This window comes from Pholis gunnellus (assembly GCF_910591455.1).
Source record: "Pholis gunnellus genome assembly, chromosome: 1".
In the NCBI taxonomy this organism is placed as follows: Eukaryota; Metazoa; Chordata; class Actinopteri; order Perciformes; family Pholidae; genus Pholis; species Pholis gunnellus.
The window spans coordinates 10,722,718-10,750,625 of NC_136528.1; the positions used below are offsets into that span (position 1 = coordinate 10,722,718).

At 43.5% G+C, this 27,908-nt stretch overlaps 1 protein-coding gene across 8 annotated transcripts in view; it reads left to right on the forward strand.

The window, feature by feature from the left end:
* neo1a (neogenin 1a) overlaps positions 1-27,908 on the forward strand; it is a 153,843-nt gene that overhangs the window by 91,831 nt on the left and 34,104 nt on the right. For all 8 annotated transcript variants that reach the window (XM_079161484.1, XM_079161486.1, XM_079161485.1 and 5 more), the window contains exons 5-7: positions 854-990; positions 12,436-12,590; positions 12,760-12,880. In XM_079161484.1, coding sequence (XP_079017610.1) covers positions 854-990; positions 12,436-12,590; positions 12,760-12,880 — 413 coding nt within the window. The remainder of the gene's footprint in view (positions 1-853; positions 991-12,435; positions 12,591-12,759; positions 12,881-27,908) is intronic.

Below are 27,908 nucleotides of genomic sequence, written 5' to 3' on the forward strand. Positions count from 1 at the left end.
AGCCCTGATGTTGCACTCGAATGCTTGTTCAGTCCTCCTCTCCTGCCGCTGTGTGTTGCAGTTCATCTTTTCATCCATGAAAAGATGAATTTTCATAATGATTTAGGGACAAACGGAGTGAACAGTATTTGGAGCCTGCATGAGAGAAGGAAACTACTCAACATGTTCAAGGGTTGTGAACCTTGAACACCTCTGTCGGTACTGAACAGGAGTTCTTGCAGTCAGAATCGCGTCTCCTTGAGTTTAGATCGCTGTGTTGTTGTTCTGTAGACGCACGTCACCCCAGTTAATCAACAGCTGATGAAAGAGAACCAAAACATTTGTTAAGGCGATGTAACAACGATAGTGATGCTGTACAAGCTACAGTACAAGCGCCAGCTGTAGCCTAAATATGACTTTGTACGGTACATGTGCTCTTTACAAGTATTATTTTATCTCACACGATTCTCGAGCTGTCCATAAATCATGATGGTTGAGATGAATTGTAAATTGTCTTTTTTCAGATCTTTTTTTTTTTAATTCAGAGAGTTGGTAAACGGTGACAGATGTGGAGTCATCTTCAGGCTAGTAGAACATTGAGCTCGAGACAACCTTTACCACTCAGGTACCTGAATGAGCCGGAAGGGAGTATTCTTCATGGAAGTGTCCTGTAATGACTTTTTATATATTTCACAAGTCAGTGATGACAAAAAGATGTTGAGGCCTGATGTCTCCTGCATACGATGCTGACAGTGTTGCATGTGGCAAAGCCCTAAAGATCTTTAATACTATTTATATTGACAAAAAGCAATCGGGAGAAAAGACTTGTTCACAGTAACGTCACTCATTTTTCTCCCTTTCTTTCCGTCTCCAGCGAGGGTCGTGTGGAGCTGCTGGGAGGAGGCAGTGTCCAGATCTCCAATCTCACAGAGGAGGACGCCGGCATCTACACCTGCACGGCGGACAACACCAACGCAACCATCGAAGCCCAGGCCCAGCTCTCCATACAAGGTACCCTCAAACAACCCACATTGTCGGCACACACTCGGAACAGTGCCAGAAGCACGGATCAAAATGTTTTTGGGAATATATAAATTGGGAACAAGGTGACTGTGCAGGCTGAAAGTAAAGCAGAGACTGGAGATTAGTGAGGAGTGGTGGCAAGTGATGCATTAGTTACTTATGAGAGTGCAGTGGTGGGGAGCTGAAAAGAGTCTCATTTCATCTGATTATATTTGCGAATGAGCTTATTAAATGTCTTTAGGAGGCACATCACAGGCCTGAAACGAAGCCCCTGACAATATAGTTAGAAGTGAAATAAACTTGTATGCAAACCATGTAGAGGTACACAGGCAGGCAACTGAGCCCTATTGAGATGCACTGCACACTATGAAAAATGATATGTTTTGGTAGATCTAGAGGGAGTGTTGACAGTGAGTGATGTATTCAGCATCAGTAAGGATATGGAGTGTGTGTGTACCTGTTTATATCTGCGGTTTCACATAACTCTTCCTCACACAGGAATAACAGAAAGATTTGAGCTGCACGTATTGCTGTCAGGTGAAAGACAAGAACTAGAATTAGAAGAGACTGAAAGAGTAGCTGGCAGCTTTTTTTAGATACCAGATAACATAGTGAGAAAATGCACATATAGTTCACCTCTGCAACAGGAGCACCATATAGTGTCAAAGACTTCCATACTTCCCAAATACGTTGCTTCAGACTAATCACAAATATTAAGTAACTAGTACACAAAATAATCAGCTTTGCTGTTATGCTGTTTTTGTGTTCTCCATGTTACATTACAGCATCAGGACACATTTTCCTGTTTATATACAAATTATTGTCAGTTTTTGGGCTTCAGGTAGAAAAGAAGCTCATTCTGCATCTAATTTCATGTCAATTCTGTGAAGAAACCAGACTGCTGATTCTCTACTATTACAGAGTTAATGAGCAACTTAAATATTCTCGACATATTCATTTTAAAAGACATGTTTTTTATCAGCTTTAATTATCACACTTTCACAAGCAACAGCTGCTATTTCCCAAGTGAATGCTGACTAATCTTCGCTTTCAGTCCTCCTTTGAAAGTAAGAACCTAATTTATTCAAGGCTGGTCTAAAATAAATACACAAGCACGGTCAGTACTCGTTCCATGGTGTGTTTCTGAAACTGGTCTTTGACGGCGTCTTCATTCCCAAAGCACAAAAACAACACACTGATGTAACCCAATTATTATATATATATATATATATTATAATGTGGTAACAATAAGCGAGCCATGTGGAGCTTTAACAAGGATTATTTGTCTTTATGTGAGATGTGCTCGCCTCTACCCAAACTGTGAATTAACAAATGCAAGTGGCGTTCATGGCACTTCATGTCGGTGGTACATATGGCTGTCTCAAATTATAACTAACTGCAGTATTGCAATGCAACACTTTTGAAGCCAGTTGCAGGCGATGGCAAGCAACCGCAACAACCTCTATGTTCACACTTTTTCTTTTTTGAATTCTTTGCTGAGCATCATTTCTGCACGTAACGCTGCAAGTTTGATGTTCTTTTCTGGTGGTCAAGAGTTGAGAACGTTCAACTTTTGGGTAAGATGCCCAGCCATCCAATCACATAGGAGGAGGGGCGGGACAGATACCCCAAAGACCAACCGTTGCATCCTACATGTAGGCTACAAGTTTAGAGCAACAACAATTACAACTTCAATACAACTGAAACAATATGCCAAGTGATCCGAACAATAAAGCTGATATATAGCACTGAAATCAGGATAAATTAAGTAATTTGCAAAAAAAATTGATCGTCAATAATATCGCACTGTTGAGCCAATCATTATCAACGCAGGGGAACTTACTGCGACAGCGCTAGTGGTACAATAGTTATTAAAAACCACATCCCTTAACTCTAACAATGCAAAATAATGTACAGCTATATCAAAGTGTTTATTGACGGATAGCCACTAGATATTCCAATTAACTATAGAAATATACAAAGCACATAAATACCATCTATACATTAGAACATGCTGAGAAAAATCCCACCAATTCACATAAATCCATCCTAACACACTTTTCCGACACACCCACAGTAATTGCGTTGTAATTACTGTTGTCAGACTTTGTGTTGGTGGGAAAAACACACACACACACACACACACACACACACACACACACACACACACACACACACACACACACACACTCATGTGTGCTTGTGTGCTTTTCCCAGGTGAAGCAAGTCAACAGGATTTGGTGTGAAATAACTTAAGAATGGGGGAAACACCCTGAGGCTCATTCCCCGCTTCATTGCATTTCACACGCGGCCACCTCTTGCTATGACTCCATCTCTTTTCTTCCCCAAATCCCTTCATCTCTTCATCACCCCTCCACCACACTTTCATCATTTCCCGTCGCTCACAGTCGACACTCGTAGACAGTAATGGAAAATCGGATCAGCTCACAGGTGGACATCTGACTTCACTCGTTTTAAGTCCGTCCCCCCTGAAACCTTGCTGACATCCCTCACGTCTCTGACCCGACCCCTGCCGGCCTTGACCTCCAACGTCACGACATTGTAGAGGATTGACTGACCAGCGCTCTTGGAATATTGTTGAAAGACATCCGTCACTGTAATAGGATCAAACTGTTTGATTAAATCCCACGCTGTAGCAGACTCACAGGCCTAATTACATTTGCTTCATACAGATTCACGAAGACTCCAGATTGTGGCATTGATTTGCTCCCTTGACAACAGAAGTGACACTTGAATGGTCAATTGATTCCCTCAAGGAGTGGTTGCGCTTGTAAAAGACCCCCATACAAATCAGTGTGTGGTATGAATCCATACTAACATCAAAACAACTTTCCCCTACGATTGACTGCCTCTAAAAACACCTTAGGGCCTCTTTTGCCGCAGTAACAAGGAGGAATTGTGTGTTTTACGGTTAGTGGCTTTTCATAAAGACTGGACAGTTTGTGCCGAGGAAAAGATGCAGAGAGTCAGCCGGGGATTTGATGCGGTAAAACATTGTTAGGGTTTCGCCCGGAGATAGCTTGGGGGTTTGCGATGCAGCTGGTGCTCATCTGTGGAGGGGAGAGATGCATGGAGGCCGCAGCAGGTGTGTGTGCACACACACACACACGCATACACACACTAACACACAGCCATGCATACATAATGATGCCACACAAGGTCAATTATGCACTTAGTCTATACACCTGTATGCATTCACTCCACACGCATAGTCTCACCGTTATTCAAAGATTGAAGCCGCCTCGGCGGCTCTTCAGTTACCTTAAGTCTCCTCGTTTGCTACCGACCTAGAATATGTTTATACTTTTTTTTTTTATCTTTTAACTTGTGCCGTGTATATCATTTAAAAAAAAAGGAAAACGAGATGACTGGCTGCTCTATTAGCTCAACCGTAGATCAAAGATGTCAGGTGCTCTTGGAGAACGGGGGAAAGAACTGCATAAACTTCATTTTTAAAGAATTATTAAAAAACCTTTATTGTAGTGGTTGAATCATCAAAAAAAGATGACACGTTTCGACCACTAAAGGTCTTCGTCTTCTTCCTGTTTATAATGTATACTGTTTGTTAGAACAAAGTCTGTTATTGAACCTATAGATTCACAAATGTGATAACAAATTTACAGTATTACACAGATGTTTCTGAAAATGATGAGTCACAGTATGATGTGTAAATCAGTGAAGTATTATCCAGTCAGCTCGCTAAAAGAATCAGACTAGTATTACTTGTAATAATCTCTTAACTGCGCTGTGTGAGAGGGAAACACTTTCCCATCATTTACCAAGGCATTTACACGTCAGGAATATCGGTTTGATCACAACCGTCTACCACTTATTATAGCAGGGCTGAAAAAGGCCTGCACAGAAAAGTGTGCGTCTCTTTCAAGCAGCTCAGAGCAGAGCGTGGCAGCAAACAACAGAAGATGCTCGAGTGACCATCCTCCCTCCAATCAAAACGGTAAAATGTTCGGCTGCAAAGCTTACATGGACTAAACAACTTAACCAACATGAATACGTCTTTGCAATGTGAAATGATGTACAAACAGGAGCAGAGATAATGTCAGTGGCGGCCAAAAATAAGCAATAGGTATCCCGGAGCAGCGTGTGCCATATATGTCTTTTAATTAAATATATTCAGAGTGCCAGTGAGATAAAGAGGATTAGCGCCTCTAATAGACGCAAACACAATCTGGCACTGTAGTGAAGCTCAACTTTTCTCAACTACAGTAGAACTCCATTCCTTTTATGTCACATCTAGGATTGCATGATTATCGCGTGTGTGTGTGTGTGTGTGTGTGTGTGTGTGTGTGTGTGTGTGTGTGTGTGTGTGTGTGTGTGTGTGTGTGTGTGTGTGTGTGTGTGTGTGTGTGTGTGTGTGTGTGTGTGTGTGTGTGTGTGTGTGTGTGTGTTCTGTTCAGTATGACTCTGCTGTGACGCCTCACCCTCTATTAGAGCTGGCAGGACGATAAATGAGGCCAGAGGAGGCAGCAGCTTTTGATTATGGTCTTGCGTGACAGGGGCACCACCCAGACCTGGTCTCTGTGTGTGTGTGTGTGTTTTTGCAGGACCGAAATAGTCTCTCCACAAACATGTATGTTTTATGGGGCCCCGAGTCAGTGGCCCTCATCTATCAAGGCCTCATGTCATCAACTTAATTGTTCTTTCCATGTGCAGCGCTGACATGCAGGAAATCCCTGCCCCCTGTAAAAGTTTCATGTCTTTCCTATATGGGCTGAGGATTTACAACCACAGACAGGAGGAGTGTTTTTGCCTTGTTATAGAAATGGCCCGAAATAGACAGAAACATAAAAAGAAATTTCAGCTCGCAGTTCCAACTTCTTCTTCACTCTTTTGTAGCAAGAGAAAAGTAACTCATTGAATTTATATCACATCTACATACCAGCTCACATTGTTCCACCGGTAAAAAGAGCGTGTGTGGCGTCTATTAACATATCAGTTGAAAATGCGGTAGGGAGGGTTTTTTTTCCTGAACTCTGCTCAAAGCTTATTTCCCAGTTCGTGACAGGAATAGTTGTTTTAAATGGCGCGTGGAAGATCTGATATAGATCGGGTGGATATTTTGGTCTGTTTTTAGTTTGGCACGCCATCTTCCTGCCCCCCTGCAGTGCCACAGAGCTGTGACGTTCTGGCCGAAATACAAAGAAACTTTCCATTTAGCTATTATAGTGACGCTAACCTGATAAGGGGCAACACCCAGAGGCTCACACACCTTTTCCCTTTTTCATAAAGGGTGTTATATCTCAACCAGTGGGGTGAGACGTGTGTGAAGGTATCTGATTCACGTCCACGCCCTCTCTTGTGTTTGCATTCATCTGCTGTTTATTTCGCTTACAGCCACATCTACGTGATGAAGGAACATGCAAGTACCATGTGTGTGTCTCGTGTTTCTACAGTGAGTCCGTGGTGACACTTGTCTTTTCGACTTTTGTGATTTCATGCACTAAATGAGACACTTTGGTGTGACCTGCCTGATCTGATAGTAATTGGACGTATTTTGTGGTCAAAGGAGCGGCTGTAAAACGGTGGATGAACACATTTGACTTCCTAGAATTTCTTCACAATAAAAGTCTCCCGTTCTTTTAGCTGCTTATGCTTCCTCCCTGCAGTGTAAGTTGACTTAGAAGATTAGCCGCTAACAAAGCTTTGCTAATCAGTGATAAACACATTTTCCTATAAATGCTTCAGAATAATAGTCCCAAAAGCTTTTATTTTGAAGCAGAAAAATGAGGATGTGTTGGGTTCTCATCAGCAGTAACTTCACACGACTCAGACAGAAGGTCTTAGCTGTGCTCCAGCCCCGGCCTTCCTCCTCTCTTCCCTTTGCGATGATGCAATAACGTCTGATCGGATGCCAATGTGAGCGATATCCGATCCCGGAGCGTACAGACTTGACAGTTACTGTATCCTGGCATGATTGGATGTATTGAAAAGACAAGTGTAACCACGGCTTAAGTGCTTCGTTTCTGCCAGAGCCGTTGTGTTAGTCTGTCCCATGTTGCTTCATCTGCTGTTGGAAACCCGGTCCAGCTCGGCCTATTTCACCAGGACTTTGTGTGGGCAGCAGCTTCTGACAGCATCAACCAGCCTGTCCGGCTGTAAAACTCAGTCATTGAGTCATTCATCGCCACATTGCTGGTTTGGTGTCACCGCTCAGGAAAGTTGTGATACTGGTTATGGGTTGAAACACTTTTGTGGCTCTTGAAGACGCCCGTTATTACAGTGATTGTTCATAATCTTTAGGGAAATGTTACATCAATTTGTAGTTCTTTCAGTAAAAATACATTTAACTGTTTTACTTTACAAAAACACAAGTATCTAAATCCTAAACTGTTCCTGCATCTTTATTCAAGACGAACGAACCTGCTTCTTCTCAAGCTCTGCTGTAGTCAACTCACTAAAGACTTCTCATATTTAAGACTTCAAATTTTCAAATCTAAAACATGAGCATGTTTTTAAAATACATAAGCTTTCTTTTAAGAAAGAACATTGCCATAACAATGATTAAGTTTACATGAAACATGACATGCAGTCATTGATAAACCAGATTGCCACGTACTCTTATAATAAGTAAAACATACAGTATGCAATACAAGTGAATGGTTTTCATATTTTCAGTATACGTCCAATAGAAGGTTGAGTCTACTCTGTCTACTCTGATCTGAAGTGAAGGCACTGTGCTGAGGAAGCACCATGAACCGCTCTCTGTGCCAAACCATCAAGAGAGCTTTGTTTCAGCATTTCACGGACAATCTCAGGCCTCTGCTTTCACTCAATTCCTGTAATTTGAGAACCATCAGAGTGAGTCGACAAAAACGTCCAAAGATTGAACTCCCTCTCAGTGACTCTGCCTCTTACGGAACATTGTGCTCTCCTCAATGACTAGGAAAGCAAACACCAAGCATCTTACACGCCTTTCTGCTGAAGCTTGTTTGTTTTGACCGGGATTAAGAGTAAAGCTGTTATCTCTGGAAGAGCAGGATGGGTAATTAGCGCACTCAGAGTTCCGCTTGCCCTCAGAGTAAACCCTGACTGCCCAAAAAGCTATTGTTTAACTTTATGAAGCTAACTGGACTCCCGCCAAGCTAACGGAGAAGGAAAATGTCTTTCGGATCCTTCAGCTTTAGCAGTCTTACTTTCGGCCTTAGTAGGTGACCGCTGTGGTCCAGATGTTGGAGAATTTATGTTTAAAACTACTCCAACTGATACAGCTGCTTTCTTCAGCTTTTTGACTTTGATATTTCACTTTTTTACATCAGTACTAATAGGTGGAGTTTTTTATATCTCTATTCAGCGTATGTATCCTGGCTACTAGTGAAGCTTTAAGTAAAGTGATCTTCCCAGAATCCCTTTAGGAATCCTACGGGATTTTGTTTTAACAAGCTCACAGTGAGACACACTCGCATGACCTTTTTGTGGCCCTCTTTGAGTAGTTCACTGGAGTCAGTTTAAGTCTGCATTAAAGCTTATTTTACTAAGCTACAGGCTAGAGACATAATACCAGCTCCGAAGAACTGGCATTGGAGTTTTTTTCGGCTGCTCTCCCTCTTTTATATTTGTCTTGATGTTTTTTTTTCTCTCTCTCTCTCTTTTGCGTATCTGCCTTTTCCTTTGTTGTTTTTCTGTCTCTGTTGGATTTGCCTTTCATTAGAGAGTGGTATTTGTGCTCCCGATACAAGTCGGCCTGTTTGGACACATTCCAGCTCAAAGAGTTGAGCGTCTGTGTGTTTGCAGGAAAGCGTGTAGGAAAACATGGACCTGGCGTATTTATGTGACGTCGTCCAATATGTTCATGAAGGGACGTGTTTTTAGTCCTGGATTTGGATTTATCACTTTCTTTATCACCGTCGTTGTCAGTTACTGGATCCAGGAAATCCTAGAGTGTGATGAGAAAGGTGTGAGCAGAGCGTGGTAGGCTAAGACACCTGTCAATCAAACACGCACATCTTTTCAACAAAACTCCCTGTATACAGCGATATTGTTTGAATGCGTCTTACGACATAATGATTTCACGTCAAATATTTTCTAAAGACTTTTTTGTTGAATCCTGAATCCCTTTTGTTTACTACCTTTTCACAGTGCAGTGGTCAAAAACACCACCGCCATCTACAATGTTCTGGTTATGAATGGCATATTAATAAAAAAACTAAGTGTTGGATGTTTTCACGGTAAATTCAGTGCTGTATGAGTTGAGCAACAGCTGGCGTTTGTAGCTCTTTTCTGCAAATGCGACTATTTGCATATGCATGTTTCATGCTGTAAACATCCAATTAAGGAAGGTCATCAGACATGTTGCATTGTGAGTTGCCCCTCCACACACACACAAACACACACACACACACACACACACAAACCACCCTCTGTTGAGTCCTGAAAGCTTCTTCCACCCCGCCGCTCAAGCAGTACCGGTATATTTAGGCATTTCTTCTCATTGCTCAGTCCAATAGGTTCCAAATGTCTGAACTGCTTTTAGATAAATGGTGCATGTCTGCTCAGATGGGGAGAGGTGAGGGGGAGGCTGAAGATTGAGAGATAAACAGGGAGTTATAGGAAGATTAAGAGTCGGGTAGAAAAAATGAGAGTGAGTGGTAAAACGAAGAGAGAGAGAGACAGAGAGAGAGATAAAGAGAGCCACAGGGTACCAGTCACCAGCAAATCCTGTCACCAGCAAACCTCACTAGGGGGCTCTGCACTCACATACACATACAAAGGCGTTGCAATGTGATGCAAAACCCCATATGAATATCATGAACGTGCACAGATTGAGACAGCGTGGACGTACATAAACATATGTTCGCATGCATAAGCAGGCACTTACACACCCACACTTTGTATTACAAACAGCAAAACACAATACAAATCTATCCCTGCACATTTAGCCGGCAGGGTGGAAGCAAATACAATTATGTACGGCATATAGCACCAGTAATAGTGGGACGAAACCAGTATGCAGACACGTTTGAAATGAATCATATTCACACATGGCTCAACACACACACACACACACACACACACACACAGACTCACCGGTGTCTTAACGCCGTCTCCCTGACACACCAAAGTAAAGCAAGGATTCCACCTGCCTCTGTTGCACAGCTACAACAGGCAAAGATACAGGAGACACCACACTGTGAAACATATTATTCACAGTTCATACATCCTGCTGCAGGGAACACCAGTACACACACACGCGCGCGCACACACACACACACACACACACACACACAGACACAGAGCAGGGTGATGGCTGTCTTGACGAGCATTCAGTGCTCCAGTCCACAAGCATCACCGTCCTCGTTTCTGTCCTTGTCTCAGTCGTCAATATTCGCCACAGCAGCTCACAGAAAAGTCTAGACACTCATTAAGGAAGGCTTCGATATTCTGTGGCTCTATCGAGTGGTTTCGTGTTGGACTCGTTCTGCTACCTTGTGGGATTGGAAGACTGGCATTTGGTGGTCGCAGAAAGAAAAGCAAGTTACCGTAGAGCGGGCTTTTGTTTGAAACATTTAAAGTTTTTGTATTTAGCATCGAACCTGAAGAGAAACCCCAGCCTGGTTTACCCTGACACTGTTTGATATGTTTCATTTGGGACATTTTTAGATTTGAATTTTCTCCTGTACGCAAGTCCTCTTTTGGAAATGTATTTCCCAAAATACCTTTTTTGACAATCTTGGAGACGTATATAAACGTGGAGCTGACTTTAAATCGTTGAGTCCACTGTATAAGTATACAAGTATAGCAAGCAAGGCAACTTGATGAGGAAAGTGAACAGTGGGTAATATGTGTCACTTACTTTATCCGTACAATGGCCATCATCAGCGCAAAGCATTCACGAAGAAACATTGTAAAAATGTGGGGCGCACAATGTCAAAATAGTTTATTGTATTTTACTACATTTAATTTCTGAAGTGGCATCCAGTTAGATTTTTGTTTTAATGGTTTATATGATCAAAACTGCTTTGGCTGCCGAAACTATTAAGTAACTTTATTACCTCATTTGCAATTTCAAACTGCATGTTAAAGATTAAAGCTGTTTTCCTAGAGTTATAAAGATATTGAGGACACACACAGGTGCTGCCTCTGGCTTTTTAGATGACGATGCAGAGAAAGCATTTTGTAGGAATGGCTCACTGCTATCTCTTTGTGTGCGACTTCTATTGAGTTGTGCCTCTCCTCTTTTTGTGTGCTCTGTGTTGGGCATGATCATACTGAACAGAAGGGCAAAGTGCATTTAAGGTTAGGAAAATACAAACAAGTCACAGTGCCCACTGTGTAGCTGCACTGCTTCTTGGTGAATTGTGACTATTGTTGGTGGAGAACTGTGTATAATGTGCAGGGCATTGTATCTGTAGCAGTTTAACTACAAATAACTATAATATAAAAGGCTCAATTCTCTCCCTACAGAATGAACGCTAAACCGTTCACGAGCTATTTCATGTTGCAGTAAATTAGCCGCAGCTACATCAAGCATATGAGGGGGACCTGACCTCACAACCTGCTGCTCTGCTGAATAAAGCCAGAAAAAGGGCCCCATCCACCCACTGCTGCTAATATCCAATCAGCCCATGCAAAAATGCCACAAAATAGATGCTAATAACTGGCTATCACAGAGCCCAGGGGCCTGGTGGCGGAGCTCGACACACTAACAATACAGTAATTTAAACTGTGGTCAGCGAGGTTGCCGCTTATCAGAGAATGCACAGAGGCAGCAAAGGGACTTGTGTGCGCGCACACACACACACACACACACACACACGTCACTCCTCACATACACATGCAGTCCAATTATAGAGAGAGGACGAGGCCTGGGCACTGCGCTCCCAGTGACCTTGTTCTGGGACAGATTGATGAGGCGCTGTATCACCCCAGCAGATCAAATAACTCCTTTCTGGCCCTCATTAAAGGGACTAAGGGAGATCTGCAATTGCTCAGCTTAGCCGGTGTGGCACGCTAACACACTACACTGGGACCAAAGTAGCCTTTGTTTTTTTTGTATAAATAAGAACAGAGGTTATCGAACCTTAATATCAAATCTGCTGGAAAGGTCACAGTTGTGTGAAGGGAACAGAACGATCGGATAAGTTGTTGTTAGATAAGTTAGATGCTGTTTGTTGTTCTCTCCACCCTCTCTTAACTGGAAATTTGGCAGTTGAAGGGGAGGCATGGCATCACTTGGACTTGTTCATTTCCTGGCGCTCCTGGCACATGGAGTTTGATGTGCCTGGTTAGTTTTGACAAATTGGTCCTTCCTACAAATGTTTGCTCCAGTCATCTCTTATTCGCTGCTTTGCTTTAACTGTTTAGTCAATTCCACTGAACTTTCACCGTCAATGTAATGTTTTTATATATTTTTTGTTGTACTTCTCTGACTCCCCTTTTCTCATCTGGTTTCCACAGTTCCTCCCCAGTTTGTCAAGCGGCCAGACAACGTTTATGCCTACGAGTCCATGGACATCGTCTTTGAGTGCGAGGTGTCGGGGTCACCGGCTCCCACTGTCAAATGGGTCAAGAACGGAGATGCTGTCATCCCCAGTGACTACTTCAAAATAATTGTAAGATAATTTGGCGCTGAAGTTTCACCTTCCTACCTTTTCTTTCTGCCTTGACGACATTGTTATTAATTAAGAGTTAGAGATTGGTTGAAAATGCTCCTTAACAACATTAACTGCTCCTCTTTGTTTGTTCCTTTTGTTCCCATTGTTCTTGCTTCCTGCTCTGTAGAAGGAGCACAACCTGCAGGTTCTGGGTCTGGTCAAGTCAGATGAGGGTTTCTATCAGTGCCTTGCGGAGAACGATGCAGGCAACATCCAGTCCAGCGCCCAGCTCGTCATCTTAGATCACGGTACGCCTCCCACCAGACGACAAAAACGCTCCTGGCATTAATTAATTCAGTGATGAATTAATTAATGCCAGGAGCGACTCAAAAAATGAATCGCGTCAGATCAGTAGGACTGCAACTAACAAATCTGTTGATTTACTGCTTTGATTAATCATTGGGCGTCACCGAAGTCTTCCACAAGCTGCTAGCTTAACAGCTGTGAGTTCTAACGATATCCATGTTCGTTGTTTACGTTTATTATGATGATTTTCAGGGAGTGGCTTTGGAGGGAGGCCTGAAAGGACGGACTGTCAGCGTTGCCATCTTGGCTACTTTTTCACTAGATTTTGCAACTTTTGAACCTAGTGCTGTTTGCTACTATCATTAGAAAAAGAGTTGGCAACACTGGGCTGGGTTGTTCAATAAATTGCCATTAGGGATGCAGCCATGCAATAAGAATAAAAGGGAAATTTCACTAAGAAAGATTTGATCAGATATTGCAGAAGTTTCTGTTATATACAGAGATATTACAAAACTCCATGAAGTTCCGTTTCAAGCTTAGTAAGACGCATTCAACCTCATTTTAGCTAACTAGCTTTACAAAAGTACAAAATGGAGAGAAAACTGATATTTAAGGTATAAGGTATTTGGTTCTGTTCTGACATTTCCTGTAATTCCTCACGTGAGCTACTCACGGCGCGTCATCGGCTGGCTTCCTGCCTCAGGAGACCTTAGGAGGCGTGCCATGCATCATAACATCCACCCAACTTATCGATGATGAAATATGTTGCCAACTATTCTCATGACCGATTTTAATTGATTAGTTGTTGCTGCCCTACTGATCAGTTTTTCTCAGACAGGTGTAAATGCAAACATCTGTTCACAGCCATGTCAACATCAACAACACTCGTGATTATTGTAATTCTTGAATGCTAACAAAACAATCATTTTATCTTTGTTAAAATGCTAAATAGCAATACAGGAGTGGATACCTGTAGCTCAGAAACTTTCAAAACTACTCTCTCAACAAAGTCTAAAACATGAGGTAGCTTGGTAGTAGGATGGATATTCTGCTGTCCATGCAGTTTGCCTTATTTATAAACACCTAGATGGATGCCAGAGGCAGTGCACATCTGTGAAAGTGTGAGAGTGTGTCGTGAACAGTCAAATGAAACCACTGGGACCTTGTTAAACCAGAGGTGACTCGAAGGGAGCAGCAGTATTTCTGGGGCAAAACGACGCTTGGTTCGCTCGCAGTCCATTCCACATCTAGTGATACAGAAATGTTGTGAGGCAAGCTGCTTCACACAATGCCTGTGCTTTGATGCAGCGTCCGTAGACCTGTACAGGCCGAGCTGTGCCTTGCACTCTGGTAATGTGAGAGTGCCTGGATAGCTGCAGCATCGTCTCTGTTGTTGTACAGCACATTTCCCTTCAAAGCCAAAGGAGAGGATTGAATGCTAACTCCCAGAGTGGAGCTGCTGAGTGCAGGGAACAACAAAAGCAGACCCCAAACACAGTGGCTAGGGGCACCAAAAGACTTAAGTGGCCCGATAATACGCGGAAAATGATTTTAACGTCCTAGTTCTTGAGGTAATTTTGTTCCATTACATCTAATCATTAGAGAAAATGTAATACAACTTCAATTTGAGATCATTTGCTCAGTCATAATGATCATAGTCTAACCCACGGGGCTAGTACAAACCTCCCCACAAAACAAGAAAACAAGAAGATGTGTCAGATGATAACCAAGACACAATTTCACGCATAATCTAAATGAAACAAGGTGGAAAATGGAGGAAGAATAAAACGGCAAGAGGAATGAAGGTAAAAGAATCCTAACACAGAACAAATGAGTTGTTTTATTTCCTGTATCTTTACAGTACTTTACTGTTGACTCAGACTCTATCATTTTGGTGAGGAAGACGAAATTGAATCAAGCGTGAATTCCCCCTCACCCCAAGCAGGTGGCTTGTGGATTAGCGTAGCAGTGTCCAACTGGTGTCCCCCAGCTGTGTCACCCACTCTGATTGGAGGACAGTAAGTCAGAAATAATGATGACCTGCAGCTCATTGTGTATTTGTGTTTGACACCATTGATAAGGGTTTGACCACTTTACATGGCCCCCAAGTCTTTTCTTTTATTTGTTTGAGTTGAAGATAAATGGGATGAATTACTGCGGCAGCTGGCCTTGTACACGGGTCTACCCTGAGCGGGGCTTTGATGAAATTAATCCACGAAAATCACACAGAGTGTGTACCTCTGTCTTTGTCGCAGTGATACTTAATCCAAACACACCTACCACCAGAAGGTTTTCCAGTTTCCTGTGTATTCATCAGTTTATTATCCAGTCGTGATCTGAGTCTCAGAGGATAGATCTAGAAAACAACTGGAGTCGCAGTGATGCTGTTTATTCTCCCTGTAAATTATTGACGTCCTGTGCTTGTACAGACACATCCACTGCAGCACTCTCCACAAATGCCTGCTTCACTGTTTCAAAGCAATTTCCTATCACAGAGGTGCAGCGTCGAGCTGCAGCGGCGAATCAATGAGGACATGTTTGAAATCATCTCGTTTTCTTCAGCTATTAGTGTTTTGTGGGCACGGCTCTGTGACGCAAGATTGAAATGAATCTCTTTGAGTTCATGTAGAGTCGTATTTCTCATATACAGTACACTCTATACAAATATTAGGCTACAGCTTTGACTGGAATCAAGAGGAAACTGCTAGCCTGGCTCTAGCTGTTACAAAATCCGACTACCAACACCTCTAAACATACCAATTAACTTGTTCTATCAAGTGCGTTTTGTACAGACTAAACGGGATATAATGTGTATTACACTTCATAGGGGCTGGTAGGCGGATTTTGAACCGTTTGCTCTCTTTACGCTAAGCTAAGCTAACCTACTGTTGGCAATGGCTTCATATTTCACGGACAGAGTCTCTCCTCTGTTGCATTCCTCTCTCTTTCCTCCTGGACACATACGATCCTACAGCCATCTGCCCCCTTTCTCCCCACTTCCTCTCACTTTCTCTCTCCTTGTCTTTCACAGCCACCTGCTCTCTGTGATAATCCAACACACTGGGCTTTGTGATAATTGTGCTGGCTCGATTATTATCCCGATGGCTACCCGCTCACGGCTGGACATCTTTGTCCACTTCCTAACCCACTCGTACACAGACGCTCCCCCTGCTCTTTGCTGCCCCTGTGTGTTTCGCCTCGGTCAGGTGTCCCGCTCACGCCGACCAGGCTCGAACCGCCTTGAAACGGGGCCAGAAAACCCCTCGTCTTGTCTGTCGGCTGCCTTGCTGTCGGGGGAGATAAGCCAGGGACTTGCCACGGGGATAAAGTTGTCTTCACCCAACAGGGAAATCAATGGGGGTGAACTGCATCTAAACACCCAGCGGCTGCAAGTTGGCTAATATTCATTAGTCGTCCTAATCTTTGCATCTTGACACTTGCCAGCTGCAGTTAAATGTGGCTCCACTGATGATTCCCATGTTGTGGATGTTTGGAATGGAAAAAGGACAGCTGTCGGCTGTTGGCGTATGTACAGTATTGTGACGGTTATTAATTGGGATATGTGCTTTGTATCAATACTTGTGGCTTTGAACTGCGGTGCAGCAGATGACAACGGGTTAGTACATGGACAAATGTCTGCAGAAGAGAAAAGAAAGCTTATTTCATCTTGCTTTGGCAAATCCTAAATCCTTAAAAAACAGATTTTTGGGGGAGTGGAGGTCAAAAATAGGACTGCAGATTGCAGTCTCGAACAATTTTCCTGGACATTCCACAACCATGTGCAATACGGGTCAGCTAGTTGCAAACAGATGTGGGTAAATAGGAGCCGAAATGCCAAAAGTGGACCTAATTAAGCTGTCTGCTGCAGGCCAAGTAAGCACCTCTTAATGTCCCTTGTAAAACTGCCCCATTCAGACGTCGTCTTTAGAGAGTGCTGGAAGTTTGTGTAGTTGTGCTAGTTATAGTTTCTGTTGTAGGTCATTACATTTTGCCTCAGAGAAGAAAAGCGATTATGTAATTTTAAATTACTTTACACTCCAACAAATGCAAAGAAATTTAAATCTGACTATAAGGAGTTATGACATACATAAATAAACAATAACATTAGCAAGAAGATTGGCTGTTCCTCAACAGTTGTTCTTAATCCCCGTGTCACCATGTACTCCCAGGTTAGTCGTACATTGGCCAGTTAAAAGGGACATTTTGAATGTCGTATTACTAGATCTACTCCACACCAGCCAGATCGAGATCTTCACGACACAAGTGGCTGGTGATCATGGAGACACTACTGCTTTTGTCCACAGGGGCCAACTAAAATCAACACGAGCAGAAAGTTTACTTGCTTTAAATTAATTGTATTTAATCCAGGCCACATGAGCAGTAGTTGGAATCAATAAAGAAGAATATAAATGATACTGTTGATGAGGCTCTATTACATCTTCAGCACATTTGCCCACGTTCTCCTTTCTGAACTATAAATACAACCACTTATAGCCGTTATGATGTCAATGTTTGCTGTCGTAGACCTCATTGTCAAAATGATCATGAGGGAGGTCAGTCGGCTACAGAGGATATGCTATTTTAGGGATTATAGTCACGTGTCATGCATAGACAGAGTGCAGCAACAATTGGCGGCCTTTTCCAGGCACACGATTATGTGAAGCGTTTATGCATGATACTGTAGCAGGCGGCAATTACAGCTTGCAGAGGAAATGGGTCCCGTTTTTCAGCTTTGAAGTTGTGCACGCCTAGACAAAGCACTCCTTCATATGATTGTCATCCCGCCACATACAGTACAAAGACTAGGACTGTGTCTGAAGTTTGATACGGTGGCAAACTAAAAGGTATGCCCATTTTTGCAGCGTGGTTGCATTTTGTGTAGTTCTTTAAGATCCAGAGCAGAGCTGAAGCAAATATTTAGTTTTTAGGATGACATCCTAGAAGTGGAGAGCTGCATATAGGATTTACATTTTTGGAATTGATCAGAAAAGAAAAGCCACTGCATGTTTTTCGGCTTTGCGTGTTCTCATTTTAACAACCCAATCACAAAGCCAAGGCCACATACGAGCCTGGGAACTCTTAGTAGAAGCCCACTTGTTTAAAGCGGCAAGTTAAAGATTCAAGCACCCACGTTTCAATCCTAATATGAAAAATGCGTACAGGCCTGCATTTAACATTGGCAAACAAAAGAGAAGTGGATGCACTCACTTTGCTGTTTGGCCTTAAGTGCATGCTTTTTAGCTTTCTCCTGTTTGCATAAATTGAAGAGATGCACTCCCATTTGCATCTGAATGCTTGTTTTTGCTCCTTCCATAAGGCGTGCTGGCTTCAGTTGTCTGAGTTTCTGTCCCTCCATCTCTCCTCTCTTCTCCTCTGCATCCCTACATCCCTACTTGAATGAATGTTTTGACATTTTGCCTCCTAGTGCCCAAGCCAAGTACTGCCGGAAAGCTTGTCTGGATGTACGAGCTCCGAGCTGTCATGCTGCGTTAGTCCCGTCTGTTGCAGTTCAACTGCATTGAGACAAATGAAAGGGAGGCATTTCACTCAGTACTTTGCCGTCTTCAGGTAAAAGATACCGCAATTGAAATAAACGTCGGTCGATGCTTGATGGTGTGCAACACCTGCTAGCTGTTATTCAGGTCGGCTTATGGCGAAAAAAAGGATGACGCTGTATTTCTGCATTTATTCAAGCTTTTGTTGAATCCAAATGCTTAAACAGGCAAGCGGTCCTCCTCGATCCCTCCATCTTTCTCCTCCCCTTTCGCTTCCCTCCTCTTACCTCTAACCCTCCTCTCCCTTCCCCTTCCCCCTTTATCGAGCCAGGCTGCCATTAGTTTTCCCTCCCTCCCCCCCTTCTTAGACCTGTGGCAGTAAACAGAAGAGTCCTGTCCTCCCCTCCCATCAGAGGTACTAGACCCCCACCGAGAGATGGAGATGCCTCATCGCTGCCTGAGTGCTCACGGTGTCTCCTGGTTTTTCCTCTCCCTCCATCACTCCGTGTATTTATGAGCGCAGGCATCAGGAGCTCTGGCATGATGAACCGACACGTATGCTGTCCCCAAAGCTGCAGCGTGACAGATACTGGAAGGGTTATTTAGAGAGTCGCACACACCGTAACTTCATTAGTAAATCAATTAATTACGGCAGACTTGAGCACCAGACCTTCCTGTGAAATGACACAGAGACCAAGAGTCTCTTATTTGCAGATGACTTGGCGCCGCCGAAAATAAACACAAGCACTGGCTTCTTCATTGGCTTTGATCTGGGCCAAGACAGTTAACACCTAATAAGGATTAGGCCCCCACAAAGGATCCAGAAGTAAAGAAAACCCACACGAGTTTTATTTAGATGTTACTAACGCACAACACATGAACCCAAATGAAGTGGAAGTTTAATGTAGCCTGTGAGGACAAACTAATTAGAGGCAGCGTGGAGCCTTGTGTACTGTTAGTATACCGTAAAACTTCCATTAAAAGCTGAGCCCCAATTAAATGCAGAGTCCCTTTTACTCGCCGGGTGCAGCCGCATGTTTCGACAAATAAAAGCAGATCTGAATTAGATGCCGGCTAACTTTTGTCTAGTATGGACTAGCTACACTTTGTGAGATCAGTTATTTTAAAAGTATATGATTTAACGGCATTGTAAAGAAGAAAAAAGAAGACAAAGTGGTAACTGTGAGGCTGTCATAAAGTTAGAATGTGTCCATTCCTCAGTTATTTATATTCCTTTAGTCCGTAATGATCCACCGATCAAAAGAATCAACATTTTTTTTTCATGTGAAGTCTGTTGCTCACTGGCAGCTAACTGTCTTCGTCAGACAAAGCCTGCACTTTAAGTGACTCCAACAACATCGTTTCACACCTTTTCCTTTTAAAACTGAGTGAAGGCAGATACGATTTAGTTGTTTTGAGCCACACAAAAAAAATCTGCCGTAAAATATTAAGCCACGAGAAAAAAAAGCATTGGCAACAACCAACCACGACATGAAAAATACAGAAAACTAGACCACAGCTATTACAGCCGGCTGAACACAAAGCCAAAGAAAGATGTTCTGGACCTGGTTGCCAGAAGCAATTCTGCTCACACTGTGAGCAACACAAAGAAGAGAAAGCTCCAAACTCTTCCACCTTATGTTTAAAATGTTGCACTAAGCCTTAAGAGAGATGACTTTTTCCAAACAGAACTGATATCTGTAGCAAACTTGTAACAGAAACAGTCACCCAAATATTGAAACTGCACCGTTTCGACACGAGCAGTAATTGTTTCCACAAGGACTCTTGATACACATGAGAGACGGGAACACAGCAGCCTGAATCCATTGTTGTGGTTATGTGCCGACATGCAAGCGCGACGGGTTTTATGTACAAATACATCTTGATGTTGTCCGCTTTTAAGTATTTGAATTGATATTGAATTGAAAGTAAAGAGAGCTACTTAAAAGAAGGTCTCTCCCAGTACTGCTGTCAGTGTGATATACTGTAGTAGCGCCTCTAGCTCGTGCTGAGGAAAGAAATTCACTCAATATATCCATATAATATAAAATGTAACTAGATCATGATTAAACAACAAAGAAACTGTTTCAGTCAAGTTTCGAGTGGGCCAAAAAAAAAAAAAAAATCCCCCGAACACATTTGTGGCAGACAAGCCACAGACAGGGAATCCTTCCACTCACTCTTATTCCCTCTTCAAATCAAGAAGTGAGAATAGGCTGCTAAAAGACCCTTCCCTGCAGCCACACTCTACCCGTACTGACTAAAAAGCCCAGGCCCCACTTCAGGGAATACGGTGTGCTCCATCATCTGCGAGCAGGGTCACGGCCGGGCCAGCAGGAGCGGCATGTGAGCTCGTGAATGTGTCTGTTGGCACGGCCCGCGTCTGTGAGTGTTCCTTCAACAGCGGGCGCCGGTGTGAAAATGTGACCGTTAAACAACATGTCGCGTGCTGCTGGGACACACACACACACGTGGTCTTTGGCTGTGTGGCGGTCCTCGTGACGTCACACGGACGCAAACGCATAACGTTCATAACAGATCGAGGCAACTAAATAGTTTGTCATTGTTCGTTCAAGCCGGCAACCGGGATGACAAGGCTGCTCTCTCGCGCTTACCTCGGCTCTATTTGTTCACCACTTTGTCGTGTTCTAGATGAACACAAGTGACTAAACGCACACTTACCTACAGAAGCGCCGTGGATAGAATGCCTGCCAGTCTATTGCAGGCATCCGGCAACATTTACTACTTTCATGAACTTTGTAATGTTCGATCTCTCTGGTTGATTCAACTCCCTGGTCGTTTCTGCAGGCTGCAGTTTGTGGCGTTCTATTATTTTCAAAATTGCAATTTCCAAAAGTCAACATTATGTTCTAATGAGCGTCCCATTAGCGTGATGCAGCAGACACGGAGATAAGAAGCCTGAACGGGGGAGAGGAGTCTGTTGTTGGCACTAAGCGCAAGCGAATAAAGTGCAACTGGGGGATAACATCGCCTCCAAAAAACGTAGTTGAATCCTTTTTCCATTAAAATACATCAATTAACAGCAAATGTACCTGTTCTTCAGCAGCTCCATTTTAAGCTCACTACATGTAGCTGCAGGTTCTGTTATACACTGACGGTGCCATTATGATAATGAGTACCTTTATCTCTACGCGCAGTCTTGAGAGTTATTTGCCATTGGTGGGATATTGTTGATTAAACAAACATGATAATATTGTTGTTTTATTTAGAACATTGTAGTTATTTTATTATAAATGGTTGTGATCATGAAATGGGAATACAAGATCAGGGGCATTTGATGGAAAATATTAATTATATGTAAATGTGAATATATTCCACTAAAACTCTGCCTCATAGCAAAATATATTGAAATTCAAATTAGGGGGATAAAGCCCTAAAATGTGCACCCAGTGTCTTAACTGAAATACACGCACACACACACACCCACCCACACCATGTTAGTGATAGTGATTAGTGAATGCGGTGCCCCACTGGGGGCTGTCGGAAGCTGATCAGAGGGATTGTAGCCCAAATTGATTGTGAAGAGCTGAAATCAGCCTCCACCAAATTGCTGTTTATTCGAGCGCTGATGGCTAAGTAAGTGTTTGTGTTGTGGCTCTTTCTCTCAGGGTGTGTGTGTGTGTGTGTGTGTGTGTGTGTGTGTGTGTGTGTGTGTGTGTGTGTGTGTGTGTGTGTGTGTGTGTGTGTGTGTGTGTGTGTGTGTGTGTGTGTGTGTGTGTGTGTGTGTGTGTGTGTGTGTGTGTGTGTGTGTGCGCGCGCGCGCGGCTCTGACAGAACGGGCTGAACTCTTCTATGGGTTGTATTTACTCAACCGTGGTGGAAGACTTTGCCTCATTTATAAACGGTCTGTCGCCTAAGTGCTAACTGCAAAATGTTATGGGTGTCTGTTTTGCTCTTGTTTTGCACAGAAAAAAAAGGTTAAAAAGTATTCTTCAGTGCCTGCATCAGTGCTGTTTTTTGAAGGTCAGTCTTGTTATCAACACCAGTTTTAGGTGTGTGTGTGTGTGTGTGTGTGTGTGTGTGTGTGTGTGTATGAGAGAGCGAGAGAGAGAGAGAGATCTGACACCAACACGTGCCCTTTTTTACAATATAACACCCTCCACTTCCAACACACACTCATCCAGGATGCCGATCTGATGTTGTTGGACGTGGTCGGTCCTCTGGGTGCAGTAATTGGAAGTACCACATGGCACAAAAACATCACTTTCCTTTCACACCCTTCCCTTAGCTGCAGGCAGCTGACCCCTGTGAGCGGCGCCACCGAAGCTGGAGCTTTTATTTCTCCTGTTAGCAGCCGGCCCCCCCCCTTTTTCCTCTCCACCGAGCCCTCCCAGTTTCCATGAGCTAAAAGTAGAATAGAGAGTAACATCACAGCGGGTTGTGGGCATCCCCGCTGCCTGCTAGCGCCGTGCGATAGCCGCTTCTCAGTGGGTCCAACCCAGGGAGGCCGCTTTATCGGTACAGTTGGAGTCTGATTAGCTGCCTGTTTGTTAGCGCTTCTCCCAACGGGGGGGGGGGGTGCAGCTGCTCCCACTTCTGCAAAACATCCTATTTGACCTTTTCAGCCCTTTTCCTGGTTGTTCAGCTCCACTCACTTTATACATAAAATGTCGCAAGTGCATGTATACACACATACACAGAGCTTTCTCTGAAATCAATTACTTCATCCCAGGCTCGCTCTGTTCCCCTGGAAAGGTTGGATTGTATTCGTGTATCTCCAAGGTAATAAGACACAAAGGCAGGCAGTGCAGAGGGAAAAAAAGCGTGTTTCCAGTCCTGGGCATCGGTGGCGAAATGCTCTGGAGACGCGCGGCGTCACCGGCTGTTTTGATCGGCTGGGCCCGAGAGGCCTCGCTTTCCTCTCCCAGCCGGCATGTGGAGCATGTGATGCATATGATGCAGATTTGTCAAGGTGGGAAGGGAGGAGGACTCCAGGAGGGGGGGGGTTTACATTGTATAGCATAGTCGCACATCCTCATTTACATACAGAGTCTGGGCAAGCAGCTGTTGGCCTCTTGATCGTGCATGTTTCTGCAAGTGTGTGTGTGTGTGTATGTGTTTGTGTTGAAGCAAGGCATTCAGGGAAAGAAAGTAATCACAACCAAATTAACTCACCAGTGGCTCACGGATCAAGAGGGTACATGTCTTTGGTGGTGAAGGGACGCTGTATGTACACACAGTGGATGATTAATTATTGATGCACCCGACCCCATTCAATTACTCTCGTCGTTTTTTTAAAAATAAGGCTGTTAGTTTTCCCCTACGTGTTGAGATCCGGTCTCAGTCGAATGTATATGACATTTTGCACATTCCCACACATTAAATCCTTCTGCTTCATGTTTATTTTGAGAACCAAGAGCAGGGATTGTCACTTTTTTTTTTTTTATGAAAACCAAATTACCGGAACGTAAATCGCCAAAGGGCCAAACGCAGACCGACCGCCATCTCATCCAAAACATACCTCATGCAAATGCCTGCTCCTTGTTGATGAAGGCACACGGGGAATTGAGAATGTTGATTTTGGATGTGAAAAGCAAGATATATATATATATATATATATATACACACACACACACACACACACATATATGAAATTGAACAAACTCTGCCATTTAAATGGCTGCAGGGTTTCTCATAAACAAGAACGCACGCAGAGGTTTTTAGCCGCCTGATGGATACAAGTACAAACAACCCCCTCAATCCTGCTAAAGCATTCGCTGCATCACCACATGGCATCCAGGAGGCCCATGGATCTATCAGATGGGTCCTCCCACACCCCACTTTGTCTCCGCCACCACAGGAGTGTTTAGGGAGTGTAGAGACATAAATACATCTGTGACCCACTTCAAACCCTTTATATCAGCGTTTAGGCTCTGTGCGTATTGAAGCGGAGAAGCTGCGTTACGCTGTTTATCATTTCAAGTCCCGTTTTGAAATATTCTGGATGAAGTTATTTCTCTTAGTTTGCCTTGACGTTGATGTGTCCCCCTCTGGCCCCAACGGCATCACATTCATCACCTGATGAACCACTCAAGACTTAACGAGGACAACGTTCATTCATTTTTGGGATTGCCGCGTATTTCTTTTAATTAATGAAAAACATACTTCTCTCCTGAGGAACGCGCCAGATTTCAAACATTTTTCCGATCATTGTGCCCTAGAAAGTGATAAGGAGGAACGTGGAGATGCTGTTTGACATTTTTGGAGAATCAGTATGAGACAGAAAGAGTTTTTCTTTTTGGATTATGTCAGCGAGTTGGAACACCTCGTCACTTTAAGCCTCTGTGAGGTTTTAGATCTGCACTTTAATCTGTCTCCTGATTATCAAAAGGAATGTGTGCCGTCACTGATGTGCCCCACCAACCTCATACTGCATCTCAGTCGGCTTCGCCTCGGCCAATGAGAAGGTGTTCGCAATACAAGGAGCAAGAAAGGTCCAAGAGTCAAATCTTATGGGGGGGGGGGGGGGGGGGGCTGTGAAATTAGCAGGGATTTCATTATTTCCCCTTGTGCACAAAACCCTTTCATCCTTTTTTGATGAATGACTCACATCTTTATTGCTTTTCATTTATTGTTGTATTGCTTGTAAAGCATTTTGTAAGTGTTGAAAATTGAGTTAGAAATTGAGTTTATTATTGTTCTTGACAAGTTAGTCGAGAGGAAACTAAGAGAACAACAACAAAAAACACAACAACCTGCTCGGTCAGCCTCTTTCTCGCACTCCCCACATTCTCCCTTCACCTCTCACTTTGTCTTCACTTTCTCTCTCTGACTCCGTTTCGTTTGTCGGCGCATTAAGGAGCCGCTCAGATGTCGGGAGCTGTCAGGCTTGCTCATATTTCCAGTCTTATCTTGAAAGGGAGTAAGAGGAACAAGATATAGCGGAAAAGGGAGTCGTATTTGTCAGCGGTTGTTCTCAGGGAACCGACAGTCTTCCACCACATTTACTTAAGAACCCATAGAAGTGTTGAGATTACTTTTACATTCTTCTTTACTCGCAGGGAATCATCGTCACGCACTTCAACCACAAGCCCAGAGATATGCTCCCCGCATTTCCTCACCGTGCGACCGCTGCATGCTCGTATGAAGCAGGACTTCCCGTTTTCATCGACGGTCTGCTTTGTGTCGGTTCATTGAAAGCTCTGGACCGGGCGTTCTGAGTACATTCATTCACGCTCCGTTCATTGTACGGCAGATAAAAGTAGTGACTCGGTAATGGACCGCGAGCTTTGTGCTGGATCTGTCTCTCATGCGGTCGTCATTACCGAACCACATTAGACATGGAAACTAGTTCTGAGAAAATCCATTTGCCCAGAGCCTGGCATGGCCTGCTGAGTTCCCCCTGAAAAAGGCTGACGGTAGTTACGGTGCTGCGGGTGCTCCTGGCAGATATCTGCATTCGGTAGATTTATGCTCTCTTGGTGGAGGTGCGTCGTCTGAGCCGGCGAGGTAGGCCCCTCTTATCTTTGTTCTCAGACCAGATGCTGAAGAAACTACTTGGCGTAACTTTGCAGCTCCACTCACTGGGGAAACACAGCAAAAGGATTACGGAGTTAGCGGCGCACGATAAAAGTTATGAGGCTTTAATCAGAACTTTAACACTACTCGCAATTATTTTAATTTTAGAAAGGGCTTTGGCTCCCATTGAATATTAAGATGAATGCTTTGCTATGCATGTCTTTGTCTTGACTGTTTTGCGTATTGGTTTCCCCCGATTTATTATGCAGATCCAGAGTAACCTTCCTCATTAAGCCTTAATGCCAGCCATTCATTACCTCAGGCACAGAGACTAATGGCACTATTAATCAGCTATGAATAGAGCCTGGCAGCGGCAGTGGGAGGCTGACACCTCCTTACAGTAACAGTTTTAGGCATGCATGTACAAGACAGATTGTCAAAAGGACACAGAAAACTGCCCAGCATGTCAATTACATACAGCTGACAAGGTGTATAAAGATGGAAACTACATCTAATGGCCAATCCCAGAATGCATTTCTCACCCGGCTTTATAGTATCTCTCTGACACTGAAGCCATTTTTACTCAAGTTTGGGGTCCCTTGTTGTAATTGCTACATCCAATGTCTTAACTCAGTTTCCTTTAAATTGATTCCTCTCGTACGGTTCAGTGCGTCCGTGGCAACAGAGTCGAGCTGAAGGTTTTTTTTAAAAATATGTCTGCACACACGCGTGTACGAGCTTGGCTCCACTCATTCTTCTGTCTCGGTCAACAAGCGGTGGCTCAACTCCAGACAAACATGAGACGTGTTTTGGAGACACGGGATGCCGTCCTGTTTTTGTAGTTCCATATTTCAGACTGTTGTCTCATTTAAATGGGAGGAAAAGGGCTTTAAAGGGAAATCCTGGTATTTGCTGAAAACTGCCGTCTGTATGTTAGACGGGCAATATTTCATGTCTTATTTGTGAGCTGGAGCACAGCTTGAGGTTGTTGAGTAGCTGTGAGGCCCTTCTGGTTACTCCATCCAACCTTCCTTTTGCTTTTAATGCTTCCTAACTGAAGGGATGACAGTTCATTCCTGAATTGTTCATTTTCTTCACCCCATTGATTTAAACACATGTTCACAGCCCTGCTTTAATAGAGTCCTGTTTGTTTTTGCTGCATTTGCCTGCAGAAATTGTCTGCAACCTTAACTATAAAGCGGCAGTAACGTCCATGTGTAATGTACTGATACAGATCTGCCTGATGATTACTGAAATTAGGGCTTCCACCTCTTAATAGATCAGTTGACTATGAAGAAAATGTGCTTAGTAATTGTAATGCTTCTTCATGCTGAGTGACTTGTTTCCAAGAAACCTATGAGCACATCTCTCGTGAACACAAGTGTAAAAGTGGTGCTTTTGTGTGATTCTTTGTGGAGAAACTCTCGTTCACAGAATTGTATGTCGAAGATGGTCCTAATTGAAATGGATCATTTAGAAAATGTGTCAAACATCTGTTCGTCTTGTCAGTACGTGTCGTTCAGTTACAGTAGCTGTGTAGTAGTAAACAAGCCTTCATACGTCCTTCTCTAGATTAAAGTCTTTTTACATGCAGGCCTGAACGCAGCCTCCTGGGTATAGCGCTCCCTCCACAAACTCTACCCGTCACATTAGTCAGTCTGGTTTTGGGTCTGCTAATCCAAAGTAAAGAAGCAGGAGTTGTCTTTAAATATGTTGACTGCGCTACGTTCCCTGGATTGTGTTCACGTTTTAGTAATGCAGGAAGTGCTTCCTCATCAACAAACAGGCTTCAAGCTCTTGTTTATGCTGTGAGCCGGCTCACGGTTAAGTAGCGACAGCCTCATGATGTCTGTGAGACACAAGAGCTTTTTCCTCTGCTGTTTGCGTGTCTTTATAAATGAGGATTATTGTTCAGCATCTGGTAATTTATACTGATGTCAGAGAGTATTAGGGCGATGATGTGTTTTTTTGGCTCCATCCCAGCAAATTGGATGTGAAATGAAACGGCGGCTTTGAGGTTAAAGTGTTGACTTCCAGCTTAAAGGTTGTTGACAGA